This window comes from Gracilinanus agilis, chromosome 5 (assembly GCF_016433145.1).
Source record: "Gracilinanus agilis isolate LMUSP501 chromosome 5, AgileGrace, whole genome shotgun sequence".
Lineage (NCBI taxonomy): Eukaryota > Metazoa > Chordata > Mammalia > Didelphimorphia > Didelphidae > Gracilinanus > Gracilinanus agilis.
Window position 1 is genome coordinate 257,013,222 of NC_058134.1, and position 22,350 is coordinate 257,035,571.

General features: G+C 33.4%; 1 protein-coding gene across 1 annotated transcript in view; it reads right to left on the bottom strand.

The window, feature by feature from the left end:
- NAV3 (neuron navigator 3) overlaps nucleotides 1-22,350 on the bottom strand; it is a 454,139-nt gene that overhangs the window by 281,478 nt on the left and 150,311 nt on the right. The window contains exons 4-5 of the mRNA XM_044679183.1: nucleotides 11,378-11,450; nucleotides 5,792-5,975 (exon numbers count right to left, since the gene is read on the bottom strand). Coding sequence (XP_044535118.1) covers nucleotides 5,792-5,975; nucleotides 11,378-11,450 — 257 coding nt within the window. The remainder of the gene's footprint in view (nucleotides 1-5,791; nucleotides 5,976-11,377; nucleotides 11,451-22,350) is intronic.

Here is a 22,350-nt window from a genome sequence, read left to right on the forward strand (position 1 = left end):
TTTGTGGTTCTGAATATTTTCAGATGTATCTGACATTCTTGGCCAAAAAAAAAAAAAAAGATAAATTATCCCACAATTGGCCTTAAAGTGTGATATATTTTTCCTCTAAGTATACAGCTATAGACATTAGGATTATAAATATGCAGCTAGAAGGGAACCCCTCCTTTTGTATACTGTTTCCCCATTAGATTAAGAGCTCACTGAGATTTGGGTTTTTGTTTTTTGTTTTTTTTTGTTTGTTTGTTTGTTTTTTGTTTTATATCCTCAGCACTTAATACAATGCCTGAAATATAGTAGACATTTCACATTTGTTGACTTACTTACAAAAGACCACAGAGTCCAAAGTTTCCATTTTATAGGTGAGGAAACTGAGGCACATCATAGTTATATGATTTGCTCAGAGACACAAAGCTCTCTGAGATGGGATCAGATTCATTTCTATAGATTTAAAATTAGTAAATCTTTTTTTTTAAACTTTTACCTTCTGTCTTGGAATCAATACTATGTATTGGTTCCAAGGCAGAAGAGTGGTAAGGGCTAGGCAATGGGGGTTAAGTGACTTGCCCAGGGTCACACAGCTGGGAAGTGTCTGAGGCCATATTTGAACCCAGGACCTCCCATCTTTAAGCTGGACTCTCAATCCACTGAGCCACCTAGCTGCCCCCAAAATTAGTAAATCATGATTTGACATTTCCCAAGATACAAACTTACTAGATTTATCCTCACTCAGATTCATAAATTTCTTCATCATTTGGTAGTATTACTTGAATAGGGATTGGTCCTAAGATCTCATTGGTATAACGAACTCCTGGATGAGGAAAGTCCTACTTTCAAATTCTTTAAAAGAATTCTTCATGAAGAGATCTAGTGCCTTAAAAAGCTATAGAATATAGAGTTCTATCAAAATTGAATTCAGGAATCTCTCTCAGTCTCTTTCTCTCTATCTGTCTCTTTCTGTCTCACAGTCTTTCTCTTATCTACTCATGACTTTCATCACATGCCTTTTTGTCTTTTATTGCTCAATCATCATTCAGCATTCATGTTTTCTTCCTGTTAGATTGTTTTTTAACCTTACATAGCAAGTATCTGACAAGGAAACAACTAAAATGGAAATTTGCTTTCAGTATTCCTGTTTTAGTAAACTTCACTCTCGTTAGGGATTCCTGATGATATTTATGAACTTTTCCCTTATTTTATTTTTCTATATTTTGGTAACTTTCAATATAATTTTTCCCTTTTTAAATGTATTATTTTATGAATTAAAAAACCTTATTCTGAGAAGATAGCCATAGATTTTGCCAAAATGCCAAAGAGAACTATGACTCAAAAAAAGGTTAGGAACCATGACCTATTGGGAAGAAGAGGAAAGAGTCATCCAGGTGTTGCAGCTGTAGGAGCCTGAATGGAAAGCCCCACATTTTATCTTGGTATTTAACTTGTCTTTTATTCTTTAGCCAGTCGCTGAATCTTTGTTTTATAGGTACCAAAATCTGCACTATAGTACAGTATAGAGACAAATTATTTTACTCTACTTGTTTCCATTTGACCATAATTTACTAAAGCTACATTAGAGAAAAAAGTAAACATTATGCCACAATATATTCAGTCAACAACTTCATTAATCAGCATTTTCATCCATTTATGCCTTTTGCTATAAAAATAAACATGGCAAAAGTGAACCCAAAAACTAACTCTTACTAGATATTTATATGGATTTTTTCCCATGAAAATAGGACATATGAGCATTAAAATTAAATCTCTTGCCTTTTACAGAGCAGGAATTTTGTTTCTTTTTTTTATTCTTCAGTCAAAAGAAAGGTCTGATCACAAATCACTCCCCAGTTCAAAAAGTTTCAGTGGCTCTTCATTTCTTCTAGGATAAAAAGGATGTCTGGCATTGAAAATCCTTTATAATCTGGTGCCATTTGCTCTTTCCAAACTTAGTTTCTTCTCTTAAAGCAAACCACATTCCAGCTAGCCTGGCCTACTTAGGATCATAGAGTGAGAGATGGTAGGGACTTGCAAGGTCTAACCCAGCACCCTCCTCTTAGAGGTGAGAAAATTGAGTCCCTAAAGGTTTATGGGACTTCTCCCAGCTTATGTAAGGAGTAAGGAGCAGAGGTAGGATTTCAGCTGATGTGTCACATCTCTAAATCTACTATCCTTTTCATTGTTCTTAGACATGCTGCTGTCTAGATTCAATATTCCATCCCCTATTCCTCTGCAATTGCAGAGGATGTTCCCCAAGCCTGGAATGTATTCCTACCTCCTTAAAGTTAAATTCTAATGCCATCTCTCTGTCCACTTAGCCACCTGGCTTTTCAGAGAAGGGATATTTTAACAAATTCTTGATAATTCCTCCATTTTGTTGTTTCTACATTGCTAAAGGGCTGCATTTATTTAGGTACCTTGAAATAAAGTTTAGGACATCTTAATAAAGATAGGAATGTGGGATTATAGATCAAGAGTTCAAAGTGATTTGAGAGGCAACTTGATTCAATCTCCCTCTTTTTTCTGAATTAAAAAAGTTATTAAAATTTGTTAAATTTGAAAGGTTATTGAAAATAAACTTGCAATTTTTTTCCTCTTCCAAAATCACATAATGCCTAAAGACTATCCATAGATATAAATTGGGGAAGATATAAAATTGATAAACCAGGAAGTTTCCAGAATATAACACTTTCATGATGGCAAAATACATTAAATTTCTTCCATATGTGTTTATGTGTTCCTAGTGAAAGACAACTGATATAAAACTTACCTCAACCTGTTTCCAGTTTTCCCAAGAGGTTTTAAAAAATAATAATTCCTTATTCTAGTAGCTGGAGGACTTTGCCAATCTCCCTCTTTTAATGAATGAGGAAACTAAGGATAAATATGGCAAAGTGACTTATTCAAGGTTACACTGGTGACAGAGATGGACAAATTGATTTATATGTCTACTGAGCTATATATACACACATGTAAGTATGTGTGTATACATGTGTGTATGATTATCATGGAGTCTAGTCAAAACAAGATTAAAGCACAAGTTTTCCTATCAATGCATCTCAATTTTTCCTTAAAGCTACTTATATAAGTTATATCACAATTTGCTATTACTCAGAATGAAGTATTAGTAAACAGCCCTGGTTCCTAAGAGAATACTATAATTCAAACCAGGAACACAGTTTTATTCCAAAACAGAAAGCACAGGTGCGACAAGCTAAAATGAAACAAAGGAAAAGGAGCCAAACCACTTTTCATATATTAATTAATAAAAACCGTAAAAAGTATCAATTTTGTGGTGCAGAAAACCCCTCGTAAAATCAGCATTAACTTTTCCAAGAGTGGTTAAGGCTATCAATAAATTGTGAAAAACATATTTTTACTTAAAATGAAAAAATGCAGAGAAATCAGATGGAGAAGGGCCTAACATTCTGTTAATTACAAATATTCAGGCCTTAGTCAATGCGTTGGATGTTTCAAAGTTGGCATTGTTCCGTTAATATTGCCACCAGTGACATCAGCCTCCCCGATATGCTTTAAATAAGATATCCTATCTGCAGAGTCAGTGGCTGTCCCCGATGAATGGAATACTGTCCTTCCTCATCTTCCTGGTTTCCTTCAAGTCCAAACTTAAATTTCATTTTTTGCAAGAAGCCATTTCTGATATCTATAATACTCATTCTTTCCTACTTTGGGTTATTTCCAATTTATCCTAAACTTAGTTTCTTTGAAAATAATTGTTTTCATATTAGTAGATTAGTCTTTGAGCTCCTTGAAGTCAGGAATTGTCTTTTGCCTTTCTTTGTATTCTCATAACTGAGCACATTGTCTTTCCTGACATGCAATAGGCACTTATTAATTGTGGGGTTTTTTAGACATGCATACATGTATGTCTGTGAATGTGTATAGAAAGATAGAAAGATAAATAGATAGATAGATAGATAGATAGATAGATAGATAGATAGATAGATAAATGGATAGATGAGTGGATGGATGGATAGATGAATAGATGGATGGATGGATAGATGTATAGATAGATAGATAGATGGACAGAGATAGATGGAAAGGGAGATAAACAGAGAGGTGGAGGGATAGATATGTGTACATACATACATATAAAATACCCTTAAAATCAATAAGAATTAAAATTTTCCTAAAGAAGCAGGCCACCAATACACAGACAACTTGAAATAAAAAACTCTGAATCACATTTATTGAAGAAACAAATGAATACTATTTATTTTCCAAATGCTGAGACATAAGCACAGATCCCTTAGCCATTAGGTTAACAAGATCCCTTAGCCATTATTTTACTCAACCTGCATTCTACAGAAAATACAATCTCTTTATTTTTTATATATTAAAAATATTCTTTTTAGCTCCCATGTCAACTTCCTATTTATTTTTTATTCCTATAACTATTTAGTTATATTGTAACTTGAAACAGGAAAACATGAAGTAGGAAAGGGAGGTCAATGACTTTTTGTTGGGCAAGGGGCCTTCCTTCTATTCTTTAGAAAATCCAAAGAACTCATAGTGCACAAAATGTTCTCATCACTAATCTGATGAACATAATTCTTTCTTGATAATGCAATAACCAAACATAAGCCTGAACCCCCACCACACACACACACACACACACACACACACACACACACACACAAACACACACAATTACATTTAGAAAGAATGAAGGAAGGCTATTAGTCAACACATCACTTGTAATGTTTAAATAGGATAGTTTCAGAATGTCGATAGTTAACAATAATAGAGGAGGAGAGGAATGTCAAGGGGAGGAACATATGAATACAATTCCATAAATTAGAAGGACTGATTGCTATACTTGGTAGAAGAACAGTCAGATGCAGTTTCTGAATTAGATGATGCTTGAAACAATAATTTTGCTATTGCAAATAGATTAATAAATGAAAAGAGGAATATCTACAAAAAGTGGTAGAATTTTATAAACATTTTGACAAAATAGAAAGCTATTTAAAAAAAAAAGGCCAGAGTAAAAATAAAGCTTTTCAACTTTTAATCTTTTACATTATTCTGGGGAGGGGTGGGAGTGAGGGTGTTTTTATTCTTGATTTTCTTCAAGAAAGGTAGGCTAAGAGAAAGAGATTTAACTATCCTACCTGTGAGGTAAGTAATAGGCAACTTCTGGGAAGGAAGCTTCATTATTATAGTGTTTTGAATGGGGAAAAGGCCATATTGGAAGGGGGAGGAAAGAAGCCAGTGTTTAAAAGCATCTTAGCCTCTGTCTACATGCACAAAGAAATTTAAAAGCCAGACAACACTTATATGGCAAGAATTTAAAAACACACATACATACACACACAGCAGCCAATCCTTTGTTTGGCTGACTAGATTTTTGATGACATCAGCATCTCATCAATTAAGACAGTAGAAACAGATTAGCTAAGTACATAATGAGGGGAAATTTTAAAAGGAAAATTCATCAAAATAGTTTAAGAATGAAAAAATACATAAAAATTTATTTCTGTCATGTCAATAGCATTAAATACATTTAACACACATTACTGCAGGGAGAGAGGAGGGATCACCGAAAGGAAACATTGCACTACATGTCCGTAATGGTTTTATCCTGGCAACTATGGATTTAATAAATAATTCTGTGGATTTAGTAAACAGTTTATGAAACACAAGGTACCAAAACAGCAGCCACACAGCAAGCCAACAAAGCTCAGCACTTGAAATTTCATCCCAATTGCTTGTTAAAAACATACTTTTTTCCCCCAATCCCAGGCATCTAAAACTTTTCCCTTGACCTTCAACTTACCTGGACTGCATATCTGGCTGAGTTTTGGATTGGCCGACTTCAGCTGGTGGCAAAGGGTGAGAGACGTGTTGCTGGAGCTCTACTAGAGACTGGTAGTATTGTTGTTGATGGTGTTGTTGCTGTTTATACCGAGATAAACTAAAAAACAACCCTAAAATGGCTTTCAAATTTCCATTTCTTATTTCTGTTAAAAAAAAAAGAAAAGAAAAATATAAATACCATAAACTAGATGTGTTACTACTGCTACTATTGTTGCTACTAATATTATTATTACACTTGCACGAAAAACACCCCCTAATTAAATTTTGGATACAATAATTTTGTTCACTAACGAGTATGTCTACAGAAAAAAACCAACCCTGGAGTCTTCATGCTCCTTTTATATGCAGCCAAAGCAAAACTGGATGTCTAACATAACTTGACCTTTCCGTAGGAATGGGAGAATAAGGGGAAAAAAATATTCAAAAGAGATTTGCCTTTGCCAATCTAAGATCCTGGCTTCTTCTTGAGCAAATCAAAGCTTAATAGTTTCTCTATTAAATATCTGTTTCAATATATTGCCTCAGTCACATTTCCACAGATGTTATTAGCAGGGAAATAGTTCACACCATAAAGTGAGGGAAAAGAGTTACTAGCGTTCCTTTATTTTATAGTTACTGACAAAGGGCCCAGACTTAATAACATCAACAGAATTTCTACTGTGAGAGGTTCCTTCTTTTGGCCCCTACTTTCAGTTTTTAGCATGAATAAGATTTTTCGTAATAAGAGAGCACAACATCAAGGAAATTGGAATCTTAATACAGTTTTTCTAATGAAAGGTAAAGTCATTTTCCATTTCAATCATTCCATTTTGGGCCATTGATTATTTCTGTTTTGCCTTGGTATATATGCTAAGTGTCTACCAGAGTGTAAGAAAAATAGCAGGGCTAAATAAATACTTGTTTGTAGGTTAATCCACTTTCCCCCAAAATTTGCCTCCTGCACAAAACTTCCAAGGTCTAAGATCTCATATTAGTGGTTACTTTTCAATTAGCAAAGACCACGGCTCTTCCATCCTTGATATATTATCTTCCAAAAGATTCATTACCTTATGGAAATTTTCCTTTGAATGCACAAGTTTTATTTCTTGAGAGAATATAAAGTACTTTAGAGCAGGGATTGTTTTACTTTTTCTTCCTATCTCCAGCTTTATCACACTACCTGGTACACAGAAAGAGTTTAATAGATAGATGTTATGGTTCATTAATTGATTGACTAAGCAGTTAATTTCCAGTTTGGTAATATCTCCCAGAGCTTGTGTTCTGCTGACATTGACTTCTAACACTCAGTCATGATGAGACATTGGAGAACAATAATTATTTTTTTTATTCCCTTAGATATCTGATTATTTTTCATTCCCTTAGAAGATGATTAAACATTTTTAAATGCTACTGCCAACATTTGAAAATCCCATTTGAAATTTATTCATTTATTTTTTATAATAATGAGGATATCTTTAATAGTTACAACCTGCAGTTGGCCTTTATTATAACAGTTCTATCTTAAATTGATTAGGGAAAAAAGAAATAAGCAGAACAGGGCAAAAAAATCTAGGAGACCTGTAATAATATTTTTAATATGGCTTAGAAGAAGCAATAAAATAGATCATGCTGTGATTTCAAGGCTTTCTGTCTGCCTTTGGATTCTGGTGGCATTAACAAAGTGCTTGGTCTGCTGTCTTTTGGCTTATGGTATCACCCTTACTTCTCAGTGGAATTGCTGCTATAATATGAAATGCTGAAAAGTTATTTTTTTCCAACATCTCTCCAGTGTAAAAGAAAGTACAAGTGACATCATTAAGCTGAGTTTAGACTTTTACAAGTTTAAATGCACTCTTAAAATATTTTTAGTTCTTTGAGAATGTGGTTTTACTCTTTCAATAAATATTTATTAGATATCTATCACTTCTAAGGTCCTCTGCTAGGTCATGGGGATGAAAGAGATATAACTTCTGAACCCATGAACCTTACACTCTAATGGGAAAGATACAACATGGTCACAGAGAAGTAAAATAAATTATAAAATGTCATAGGAAGGAAGGAAACAAGACGTGATTATGTATACTTGGGTGTCAAGCACTGTGAAGAGTATTTTCAAATAATATTTAATTTGATCCTCATAACAACCCTGGGGTTTAGTCAAATAAAGGTGTCCAACTCTTTGTGAGCCCATTTGGAGTTTTCTTAGCCAAAGTTTGCCATTTCCTTCTCCAACTCTTTTTTTTCTCAGATAAGAAACTGAGGCAAACAGGGTTTAGCCCATAGTCACACAGATAAAAGAGTGTGAAAACAGATTTGAACTTAGCTATTATTATCCTCATTATGCAACTGAGGAAACAGACATTTAGAAGTTATGTGACAGGCCCAGAATACAACAGCTAGTAAAAGTATGAGATTGAATCTAAATTCAAGGCTTCCTGACTTAAGATCAGTCCTCTAACCATAACTTAATTCTAGCATTTTCCCTCTTGTTAATTTTTCCCCAATTTATCTAATTTTATTTTCTAAAGTTATATTATATATTTTCCAATTTATTAGCAAGTATGTAACTTTCTAATGGGAAATATTTTTTTCTGGAAACTATAATAAGTATTGATTAGAAGGGGGGAAATTCTGGAAGTAGTGAACAAATAGAAGGATATTGCAATAACCAAAGCAAGAACAAATAGGAAACTAAATTAGGATGGTGGCAACATGATTTGCAAAGAAGGATGGATGTGAAAGAATTCAGAAAAAGAATTTGGGGAAAAGAGAGGCAACTTGATATGGAGGCAAGGGATTATCTGTGGAGTCTTTTCTAATTCTGCTTCTGACAATGACTACCTAACTGACTCTGGACAAGTCATCTAACCTGCTAAAGACTCAGATTTTGTCATTTGTAAAATGATGAGATTGAATTAGATGGCCTCTGATATCTATTCTAGTTCCATATAGATAAGTTGCTGATTCTAAAATGGTTTGTGTCTGTCTGTCTGTATATAGATATAGATGTATAGACATAAAAAGAAATATACGTAGAATGATGTCATGTTACATTGTTTACTCATATTTGAGCTGACAGTTGCCTAGATTCTATCAATTTTCATCTAGCCATGTTTTCCACTATTATGAAATTCACTTTTTGTATTTTCTAATATATATTTTATTTATTTAATAAAATATTTCCAAATTCATGTATAATTTTTTCACATTGTATATCATCATTATACATATATATTATTATATGTGCTTTCTAATTTAGATTCTTTTTGTACCTGTTAAGCATACATAAACACAAATGTTAAAGTGTATATTTCTTTGCGAAGCAAATACATAAGAAAATTTCTTGGGAAGGAGGAGTAAGGAACACAGGAAGTTGAAATAAACTGGAAAGGCTTCCCAAATGGGAAGGAAATGAGGGATTCCAATGGGTAAAGGTGAGGGGGAAGTTGATGCATACCAGATATTGGGGGGGAATCTGTGCAAAGACAGAAACTGAGAAAAGTAGTAACCATTCTGTGGGGATCATTTCTGGTAGCAGATTTAGGTACTGTATACCATGTATAAGGAACTGAAAGGTGGCCAATTTTCCCACTATCTATTGCTCATTCTTGCCGTTTCCCCTATCCTTGCTCAACTATTTCTTTCTTTACCTAGAATGGTCTTTCTTCATCACTCTTTTCACCAGCTAAATTTCAATCCATCCTTTAAACCCAAACAGAAATGAAGCCTTTTTCATAAAGCCTTCCTTGATCCTCTTATCAGAATAGACTTTCTACATATATTCTTCTGTTTCTTACTTTGTACCATTCTAAGGAACATCATTATAGCTGCCCTTTCCCTCCAACAATATTAGGTTGTCCCCCGGGGGAAGAAAAAGAAAATTGGAGGAAAGTTCATCAGCTCTCCAGTGTGCCACAATAGACAAGCTGGATCTTACAACTGTCATTGTTGTAATGGATCAGTATACATGCTATATAGAATATAGGTTAAACTCTTTTTTTTATTAGCAATTTTATCTAGTTGATTGTTCTGTTCTCAGAGTAATATTTCTCATTCCATAAAATATGATACAAAGAATTGCAAAGTAAATCAATTTTAATAAAATAAAGTTATTAAAATATTTATGTAAAATAATGTTCAAGGACCACCAAATAAGAATTTCTGTAATACAAGAAAGTTCTTGCTTCCAGGAAATAATCTCAACCCCTCTGAAACCCCTAGATAAAAAAATGTGTAGGAGAAGGAACTCAGGACTTCCAACCATCCTCGCCACAAGCCCCAAAATGATAATCTCAAAGCAAAGTGTGATCATGTCAGTACCCTACTCATTACATGCTGGGGACTCCTTATCACCTCTAGAGTGAAACTCCTCTATTAACATTTAAAATAACCCTCATCTGATTACAAACCACTTTCCTAGGCTAATTATTCATTATTTCCCTTTCTATACACTATGTTCCAGTCAAACTGACCTCCTGTATTTTCTCTACACATAAGATTTCAACCTTTGATATTATATCTTTTTAAAGGACTCTCCTATTTCGGATATACATTCTCTTCTCACCCCTATTTCTAAGGTTCAAAGTTCAGCACAACCAATAGCTGCTAAGAAGACTCATTTCTCCCAAAGCACCAGTATGACCACCATCCCCTTTGAATAGGACATCCCAAAAGAAGCTATTAACATTTAAAACTGCATTAAGATTTTGGGGACAGGTATTTATTGTGTACTAATTTTGTAAATTATGTTGCATATTTTACTTTGTATTTATGTTTTACATATTTACAGGTATGCATATTGTATACCCAAAGAGATTAGAAATGCCTTAAAGTTGATTGTTTCAATGTTGTCTTTTTATCCATAGAATTCACTACAATTCCTGAGACATAGCAGTAATTGATTAAATGAAGGGTGAAGAGATGAATGAATGGATAGACAAATGGACAGATGGAAGCAAATACTCCCAGTCCCTATATTGATTGATAATCGCCCTTTGTTTTCATATCATCTAAGCATACTTTTTTCGACTTTTACCTATTCTTATCTTCTGCTCTAAATCAAAAATACAAAAATATACAACCCAAAATTCACATTTAATGTCACTCCTTCCACCCTTCCACATTTAGAGAACCTAGGCCAGCTCTCAATTAATATTAGAATAATTCTGTCACTGTCATATTTTAAGTGTTTAATAAATTTTTTTGCCAATGTCAAATGCATCAGTTTTTTGTCTATTTCCATATGCTCCTATTCTCAATATCTCTGACTCCTATCATCCTATCATAAAATAATGTTGTTTGTTCTCTAAAATTTCAGTAATTTAAAATTTTCATATATGACATATTATTATTTATAATTAACTTTTATGAATTCATATATATATTGTGTACTTTTGAAATATTGTCAAGAAATTAAAAGGTGTCAAAATGAGCTCATTCAGCATTTTAGAGGATGCAAGCAATGAAGAATATTAATATAGCCTACTTTTATTCATAAAAGTATTGAAAAACAATGATTAATTTCCCGCAAGCCATGGTACCATTGCCAATGATGATGTTTTCTTACCTTCAGCAGATAGACCTTGCACATTTACTCCTCTGGCTGCTAGAAAGCTAAGGCAGACATCAACATTTTCAATCTGAAACATAAAAAGGAATGAGAAGCGCCTGAGAGACTTTTCACCCCACAGTGAGAATGAGATTGGGAGGAACAAAATGGGGAAGAAAGAGGATGAATACTTTGCATTCATTACATACTACAGCTTCTTACCAGATTTTAACAAGAATTATTATGGTTAATTAGGGAGTTTCTATAAAGCTTCCATTGTCCAGTTTGGCACTTATGAACAATTCATAAAGCCTTGTAGCAGAATGCCATTCTGGTAGATCAGCTACCCACCTACTTATCATAAAATCGGATTTTGTGCTTTACAAATAATTCTCAATGAAAGCATCCATAGAAGATGTAACACTCTGTGTGTGTTCAGGAAGGGGTTAGCACTTAAGTAAAAGTCAGAAAATAATATTTGACAAACACACCAAAGAAGAAATGTGAATATGAGAGGCCCTAACATTAATTCTATAACAGTTTCCCCCATTTTAATATAAAAAATAAATATATTTAAAATAATTATCAAAATATTATTAAAAACTAAAAACATTATACTAACATAAATTTTTGACAGTAAAGAGTTAAACAAAAACACTTTAGGGAAACAGGGGATACGATCAAGAAAAGGATGCCCTAGACATAACTCATCTCATTCAACTTAATAAGAGAATAAGTGAAATGAGAAACAAACTAAAATTAACTTTAAAGTGAAATATAAGATAGTGATTGCAAAACAAGTAAGATAGGTTATTTATTAAACTTTTTTGAGAAATCAAAGTTAGTTTTCTATGAGCTATCTTCATTGTGACATATGCATATAGTTTAATGTCTTAATACATTTAATTACTTAGTTTTGTTGTTATTGAGTTGTTTTTCAGTAGTGTCCAACTTTTCAGGATTCAATTTTCCTTTTTATTTTTGTATTTTTTCAGAGATACTGGAGTAAGTGGAATTGCTCACTGGCTATGGGAGGGGGGTGAGAGGAGGTGAGAGAAAGAACATGATTCATGTAACAATGGAAAAAATATTCTAAATCAAATAAATAAATAAATTTTAAGGAAAAAAAAGATACTGGAGTGGTTTATCATTTCCTTCCCCAGCTCACTTTACAAATGAGGAAACTGAGGCAAATAGAGTTAAGTAATTTGCCCAGTGTCACACAGTAGTGTCTGAGAAAAGATCTGAACTCAGAAAGAGGAGTCTTCCTGACTCCAGACATTCTCTCCATTATACTCCCTACTTTCCCTAAGTATTTAGTATGTCAATCCAAATCTCCTAATCTGTAAAATAAAGGGGTTTGACTTGACAGTCTTTCTATCTTGAAATCTATTATAACGGTATTCACATATATCAAATTTTTTGATGATATATTACTTATATGTTCTATAAAATAATGAATGTCATATTATATGAAAATGTGTATATTCATATAGATGAAAATATTATATATTCATGAGTAAGTGTAGGGGGAGGAAAGGGGAAAAAGGAAAAATAGTGAAGAGAGGAGGGAGAGAACAAGAAGGAGAGGAGAAAGAAGAGACAGTAGAGGAGAAAGAAAGAGGAGAGGAGAACAACGTTTTAGAGAAAAGATAAAATTTAAACCCCAAATTAGAAAGATAAAAATAAAGGAAGTTATAAAGCATGCAGTTTAAAGGGTTTCAACCTAAACTCTGTACACAACCATTATATATAAATTACCAGGACAACGGAAATGATCTGAACAGATTTATCATCGTACTATGAATTCCTACTGCAATGCCTCAGCTTGGTATATAGGAGTCTATTGGACTTAAAAAGTGTTCCAAGAAAGTATGAATTCTGATAAGTAATAACAAAGTATGGAGTGTGGTCATAGCCAGAAACTCTACCTGCTTTTTAAGGACCAGCTTAGCACACAACAGAATAACAGTTCACTGCCACTCAGCTGGCCCCTATGTAATAAATTCTTTGAGTCAGACAATCCATGAAACAGATTTTTCAAAATGCTTCTTAATCCTGAGCAGCCAACTAACCTTCAGTGACACAGGCAAAGGGTGGAACAGAAGTTTCTAGAAATCAGCTTTAAAAATCATCTATAAATATTAATGTATGCAGAGAGGTGCTAATCTGCAACTAATGCATAGTCCTAAATGTAAGACGGCAGCAAATAGTAGAAAAAAAAAACTCAGAACTTACATAACATGGGATTCAAAACCTACCTCAGATATTTCTAAATGTATGATGTTCTTTCACAATATCATGAACATGAAATATGTATTGTATGCTAACACATATACTACATATCAAATTACCTGCCATATTAGGAAAAGAGAAAGGATGGAGAGAGAGAGAGAGAGAGAGAGAGAGAGAGAGAGAGAGAGAGAGAGAGAGAGAGAGAGAGAGAGAGAGAACATGGATCACAAAATGTGAGAAAATTATTATTATTAAAAACTGTATCTAGAATCTGGAAAAAAAAGACAACTAAAATTAAATAAATTTGTGATGTTCAGTAATTCGCTTAATTTAAGACACAATGACCTCATTTGTAAAATTAAGAATGATGTTAAATTGTCTCCAGCTCTAAATGTAGAAGCTTATGGTATCAATATTAACATTAGTACAAAAAATCAAATCAAAATATATGGACACAAATATATATAGTATGTGATAGATATATGTGGATATACCGAAGTGGAAAAATGTTGAAAGAGGAAAATAAGAAATTGCCTGTATTGGTTTTATCATGCATACAGAGAAAAATATAAATACAATTTTGTGGGATCCTTGGTCACCTCATCTTGAAGTATTTTCATATGTTGTAAGAAATGTGCAAAAAGAAAGTAATTGGAGCTAATGTAGCAGCATCTGGTGTAGAAGATAAGGAATAAATAATAATATGAAGAATGTGATAACCACTTAAGTAAATCAATATATGCCTTGGCATTCAATGGCAAATGCAATGGAAGGAAAAGAAAAGTAACCAAAGGAAAAAAAGATACTACATAATTGTGATTACACATATATAATTATATTATATACAAATATAAGGTATATTTTTCTTCAAGTAGAGAAACAGGTGTTTGACAAAACATATATATGTTTAGCAAAATTATCAAAAACCAAAACAGGTTATATTTTAACATAGTGAAAATGACAGATTTCTGATATGTAAGTCATTGTCAGATTAACTCTCTTTGAGCAAAATAATATCGACTTTTAGAGCAAAGTCCAAAATCAATTCAAATTAGAAGAAAGAATAATAAGATGACAAGATGAATACAGTTCTGAGAGACTCAATCTGGTATATTCAAATAATTGATAACTAAAACTTGAGGGAAAAAATCCTTGAAATTACTACCATTTATATAAAATAATATTCATATTTGACTTAATTTCAAAAGTTCTCACACATTTTGTTGTTTAGTTGTTTTTTTTTTTTTTTTTCAGTTGTGTCCAACTCCTTGTGACCTCATTTGGAGTTTCCTTGGTAAAGATATTGGAGTAGTTTGCCATTTCCTTCTCTAGCTCATTTTATAGATTAGAAAACTGAGGCATACAGGGTTAAGTGACTTGCTCTGAGTCACACAATTAGTAATGTCTGAGGCCACATTAAACTGAGGAAGGTGAGTCTTCTTGACTCCACTTCTTGCACTCTTTCCATTGCACCACCTAATTACCTTTTCATACATTATCTAGATGCAGTTAAATAAGACCTATGTTTAAATCTGGTCTCCGACATTTATTACCTGTGTAACAATGGGAAATTCATTTTCTGTCTGTCTCTGTTTCTTCATCTATAAAATGTCATAATATCACCTAACGAACAAATATCATAATGACTAAATTAGATATTTGCAAAGCACTGAACACAATGCCTAACACATTTTAGGCCTTTAAATGCTTGCATCTTCCATTCAATTAGGCATCAGGACAAATATTTGAGCAATTATTTCTGACTTTCTGTTTTCTCTTCATTTTTACTTTAGTAAAGGAGTGATCTTTCCAAATGTTCAACCTAGTTCTTCCCAGTTATGTCTCTTTCTTCATAATTTTCATCTCCAAATATATCCATTCCTAACACATTCTCTAATGGGTTATCTTCTAATAAGGCATAATAAACAAGGGAGGATCAAGAATATAGTTTTATAAAACTCAGGAACCCAGCAACATACATATGTACTATATAGAATATTTCAGAACCATTGCCCACGATTTGTGCAAAAAAGAAAAGGAAGTATATGTTCTCCTCTTTTCTTCCGAGGCAAGTTTTATCATTAATTTAACACATAGTTTAAGTTCAGAATTTTTTAGCTCTTTCTAATTAGATTTTTGAAGTCATTGTGTTTATTGTTTCCCTGATTCTACTTTCTTCACTACAAAAATTCTATCATCCAATTCTCATCTATATTCTCCATATTTGCTTTTCATATGACATAGTAATATGCATTATATTCATCTATTAAAATTAATTTATATTTCTCATTTAAATTCTCATTTAAAAAAGATAAGACACAAAATCGCTTCAGTGTTCTGATGATTAACTACACTTTTAAGTTAAAAGGGGGTGAAGCTGTGAAATAATGAAAAATATGACCTATTTAAATTAATGTTATATTTAATATAATTTAAAATTGAGTAATGATGTCCAGTAAGAATGAACTCCCCATGATTCACTTCAAAAATAGGCTTCTGATCATTTTTCTTTCATGAACAAAAAACTTGAGACTCTGAATCATAAAATGATTAAAGTTTTTTTCTCTCTCTCTCTCTCTCTCTCTCTCTCTCTCTCTCTCTCTCTCTCTCTCTCTTTCATGGCCATCATAACATGACATATATAGATTAGTACTCCTAAAAGAAAGTCTTTGAATAAATTTCTTAAAAAACATTCTCCTTGCAGGACAGACTTTTCACTCTAAGAAAGAACTTCTTTTTCTTTTGCTTTCTTAGTGCTTTTATGAAGAATAAAAAATCTGGAAAGTCATTTACGTAAAACTTTTTAAAAAGAAATAGAAGATTATCCTATGTTCATATGAAGAAAAATAGTGATGGAAAAAATTCTGATAAAAATTTAAAAGGAATGAATTTAATGTTTTAGTATTTGGTATGTTGACAATAATTAAATTTAAATATAAACAATGTGAGTTATTTAGATTGGTGCTTCATATAAAATTTCCAACAGTTTAAAAATAAAAACTAATATGTAATATTTGATAGAAGAGAGCTAAATTGTTCTCATGTTTCTTCAACTGTACCTTGACGAATATTTTCCAAATCTTCAGTTGGGCTCTGAACAGAGGGCCATTGATATTTTTAACCTAGGATGATTTTGCCAGAAGTCTATATGTATTCTATTGGTGGAAAACAAATTACTAAGCAACCTAAAATAAACATATGAAATACCAGTTCCTCATAAAAAGATCAAACCATTTTATAGGGACTACTATTCACTAAAGAGAATGATGTTTAATAATTTGGCATTTAAACATACTTTAGAAAATAAATTATTCTTTTAAGGGCTACTCCACTGTGCTTAGCAGGTTCTCATGCATATTGGTTATCTTTGATAGTGCTGGGCTCAAATAAACATGGGCTTTCTCAATATAACCAGTAATAACTACACTTGGGGTTTACTTTAGATCTCTTCTTAATGCCTAAAGCTAGAGTTTACTGAGTTTAACAGTCTTGGGGATTTGCATTTATTAGCCTAATTCCCTTTGCAATTAACCAGCAAATCCTGCATCCTCTGGGATTTCCTGGAATGTAAAAATTGCACAAAAGAACAGCAAAAAATAAATATAAAACAACGCTTAAGGAGAAATAAGTACCACAATGTTTTGAACTTTTTTTTTGTTTCAGTTAAAATAATGTTATGGGGAAGAGAAAAATTTTGAGACAAAGAGAAAGAGACACAGACTTAGAGACACAAGAGAGACAGTTTCAGAGGGAATACGATGGAAAAAATAGATTCAGAAATAAAGCAAGATAGAGACAGAAACAAAGATCAAACTTGAGACAGAAACAGACATAGCTAGGAAGAACTAGGTTGAACATTTGGAAATATCTCTCCTTTACTAAAATTAAATTATGTTTCCTTGGCAGTACTGCTGCTCCTAAGGCATTTTTCATAGCAAGTGTGTACTCTTTATAAAAGTGAGTCAGAACATTATTGCGCTAAACATCTCATAATTTATTGTAGAGCATTAACAGTCTCTGTCACCTTTTCTCAAGTCATTTTTGTAAGAATACAAAAAAAGTTATCATTAAGTTGGTAGAATTAACTCTTTCCAGGTCACTAGACTATCATTTTAAAACATATTAATTACACAAAACAACAAACAAAAATCATATCACTCTCATCTTCATTTCTGGCACTGTTTCTAAAGGAGAAATGGAGGGAAATTATTGAGGAAAGAGATAAGATAAAGAATTGCAAGAGAACCTTTCCTTCACATTAATATTTTGGGAATAATTTCCCTTACTTAAGATATGAACGAATCAATCCCATCCATAATTTATTAACTAGGCCAAAATAGCTCAAAAATTAATGTACCTCCTTGTTACCCAATTTTGTTAATAGATATTTGTCCAAAGACTCAATCTTGAATATTGTTATCTAATTGTTAATTCACAGAGGGAGATGGGTAGAACACTAGACTTTGAGTCAGGTGATATCTGGGCTTGAATTCAACCTCTGTCCCCTCCTATCTATATGACTATAAACAAGTCTCCTAACCTCTCTAAGTTCTTAATTTTCGCAGTAATAACCTAATAAAAACACTTGTTAATGTTTGGGTTGCTGTAACAACTAAATAAAATAATATATGTAAGGTTCTTTGCAAACCTTAAATAATATAAATATAAGTTGATATTATTAATAATTAATATAAGATGTTATTATAACATCTATCCAAATAAATTTTCCAAAAGATATTTGGTTCTCTGCTCAATATTAAAAAAATATTTTTGAAAACAGACTTTGCATAAAGATACACAAATCACCATTTAATAGTTAGTTTGGTACTATAATTATATATTGAATTTTCAATAAATGTTTTTAAACATTTAAAAATGAATATATTGAGCTATACTACCAGGCTGGGTTGAGGGGAAAATATAAACTGTACATGAAGCTTAGGGTATACACATGATCTCCACAATCAAAGACTTATTTATAATGAAGTTAAGTCATAGATACTTATAGTACAAAACAAATGGAACCAAATTTTACAAGATGCATGTTGTTGGAAGGTCTTAGGTTAGGTTAAAATGAAAATTCCTTACTAGAAAAAAATTACTCACTTTATCAAATTCATTTACAAAGTGTAAGAGTACAAGTAGGCATAACAAGGCTCTGAGACTATTGGAAGAATAACTCTATTATTTGCCTTTTGCTTGCCATTTCTTCATTTGCAAACACCATTGCTGCCTTTACTGACCCCAGCCTCCTTTTCCTACTTGCTTTTTATCTAAAAAGGTTGTTAGGCAACATGAGATCAGGACTCTGGACAGAGCTAGGTCCTTTCCAGGGTAATGGTAGATTGCAAAAAAATGGGCATAAGGAAGACCCACTTTCTCTTGTTGCCACACAATGATTTTTTTGTAAGCATTTTAATTTTTTTCAGATTTTCTATAGTTAAATTCACCTGGACTAAATGCATATATGATGTGATTTGATTTTAAAATATGATAAGTGCATAAAGGATATGCAAAGCCTAGTGTTATGTGAGATATGAGAGACAAAATATAAACGAGAGGGAAGAAACCCCAAGAAATGTTTCCTCATACAATTAGATTTTTTTAAATTGGCAGAATTCACAGGTGAAGATGGAAGAAATGAAGGTATTCCAATAGTTCAGATATAAGGTCAAGCATGTTCAAAAGACCCAAAAGCAAGAAATCTTTGCAGATGTTTACAGTATAGAATAGTTCAATTTAGTTGACTCGCAGAGAACATGAAAGAAGAGCAGTATAACGAAAGACTAGACAGGGAAGATGGCACTAGACCCATTTTGGCAAACCTATGGCACACCTGCTAGAGCATGCTGGAGGGGGCTGCTCCCTTTCCCCTCTCCACAAGCACTTGAGGTCATTTCTTACATCACCTGCTCCTCTTTTCAGCAGCCTAATGGGAGTGTTTCTTCCCTCCCCTGTCTGCAGTAAGATTGGGGGGGGGGCACTCACATGCAGCATGAGGGTTGTAGTTTGGACACTCTGTCTTGAAAGTCTTTAAAAGGTTTGTCATTACTGCACTCGATTATAGAAGGACTTGAAAGTTCAGCAAAGAACAGAAATTTCAGGGGGCAGCTGGGTGGCTCAGTGGATTGAGAGCCAGGCCTACAGATGGAAGGTCCTAGGTTCAAATATAACCTCAGACACTTCCCAGCTGTGTGACCCTGGACAAGTCACTTAATTCCCACTGCCTACCCTTACCACTTTTCTGCCTTGGAACCAATATACATTAATGATTCTAAGATAGAAGGTAAGGGTTTAAAAAAAAAAAAGAACAGGAACTTCACTTGGTAAGCAATAGGGATCTTATGAAAATTCCAGGTGGTTTATTCTCTCTGTATTTACTTGTGTGTATTGTAGCCTTTTGTTTCTCCATCTACAGGTTTCACTCCTTTCTATCTCCTTCACTATATTATAATTCATGTTTTATTCCTTCACTGTAAGTCTTCCCCAAAACTTCTGCCAAGTCTTTCATTTCTTTGTGAACACCTTCTGTCTTTGTAATGCCATCCATTCTTTTTTTTATTTTTTCAAACATTTATTAATATTCATTTTTAACATGGTTACATGATTCATGCTCCTCCTCCTTTCCCCTTCGCCCCCCGCACTCCCCCCACCCATGGCCGATGCACATTTCCACTAGTTTTGTCATGTGTCCTTGATCAAGACCAATTTCCAAATTGTTGATAGTTGCATTGGTGTGGTAGTTTCGAGTCCACACCCTCAATCGTGTCCACCCCGACCCATGCGTTCAAGCAGTTGTTTTTCCTATATGTTTCCTCTCCTGCAGTCCTTCCTCTGAATGTGGGCAGCGTTCTTTACCATAAATCCCTCAGAATTGTCCTGGGTCATTGTATTGCTGCTGGTACAGAGGTCCATTACATTCAATTTTACCACACAGTATCAGTCTCTGTGTACAATGTTCTTCTGGCTCTGCTCCTTTCGCTCTGCATCTGTAATGCCATCCATTCTTAAAGGTTCAATTACTTCCTCTATGCAAGTTACTCCAAGATCCACACAATCAGCCACTATCTCCCAACTGAGATCTAATTCCAATAACCAATTGCCTGCTAGGTAATCATCTTAATTGTTTTCTTTCTCCCCCAAATTTATCCCTCTTCCAAATTTCCTTATTTCTTTCAAAAGTTCAACCTTGTCTTTCCAGTCACCCAAGTCCGGATGACTTTAGATACTCACGTTAGATACCCATTGAGTTTTCTCTTTCATTTGTTCTCCATATCCAGTCAAGTTGTTGTCACATTGAACGTATCTCCACAATCAATCAGTCAAAAACATTTGCTAAGTACTTACTATGACCCAAGGATCAGGCTAAGTAGTAGGTATACAAAGAAAGCAAAAACATGGTCAATGTCTTTAGGGAGCTTGAACTAAAATGGAGATTATGTGCAAAATCAATACACTTTTACATATAAGATATATTAAAAATATTAACTAACACATCCATGGTGCTTATTATATTCCAGGCATGTGCTAGGATCTTTACAATTATCTCATTTGGTCTTCACAATAACTCTGAGAAGTAATGGGGTTCTTAAAATTATTTTCTCACTTTACATATGAGGAAACTGAAGCATAGAGGAATCAAATGATTTGCCCAAGGTCACACAGCTAGAAAGGGTTTGTGGCCATATTAGTGCTCATATCTTCTTGATTCTAGACCCAGAACTCTATGCACTGGGCCACTTATATATAAAGATTAAATGGAATGTAATTTCAGAGGAAAGGCAAATGTTTTGTAGGAGTAATGGTGGAGATAGAATAGGAGATATGTTCTATAAAGGGTGGATTTTGACCCGAGTCTTGAAAGAAGTCAGAGAATATGACAAAGATGAGGAAGGAGAAAATTCTAGGCACAGAGAACTAAGAAAAAAAATTGGCAGTAGGGAGATGAATTTCCCATGTGTAAAACAGTGAGAAGACTTTAGAGTCTTAGGAAAGGAGCAAAGTGAAAAAAAAAAGAATCGAAAGAAAAAGAAACCAGGTTGTGGAGAATTCTAAATTCCAAACAGGATTATATGTTTTATTGTGAAGGTTAATATAGATTTACCAGAATTTGTTGATTTGAGGAGCTATATGGTCAGATCTGTCCTTCAGGAAAATCACTTAGACAGCTGACTCAAGAATGGATTTGAGTGAGGAGTCATGAGGCAGAGGGAGAAGCCAGAAGGCTATTGAAATTGTCCAGGAAGGAGGGATGAGATCCTGCATTAGGATGGTGGCTGTAGAGAGAAGGAAACTTAGGTGATGTTGTGAATGTAGAAATGACAAAACTTGTCCAGGACTTGAATAATGGAGTGGGGAGATATAATTTGAAAATGACTCTGATGTTAATAACATGTATGATTACAACAATAAATAGGGAGGTTCAGTAGAGAAAGTTTAGGGGAAAAGATAACAAGTTCAGTTTGTGATATATTGAGTTTTATATATACATATATGTGTGTGTGTGTGTGTGTGTGTGTGTGTGTGTGTGAGACATCCAGTTTGAGTGCAAGAGTGAAGATTTTATTTTCATTGATCATCACCTTAGTTCAAGTCCTCATTATCTCTCAATTTGACTATTTCAATATTCTTTTAATTGATCTTCCCAACTCAAGTTTCTCCCTACTCTAATCCATCCTCCATACAACTGTTATTCCCTCTATTCAATAAACTCCAATGGCTCCCTACTGCCTGTTTGGGATAAATTGATTCTTTCA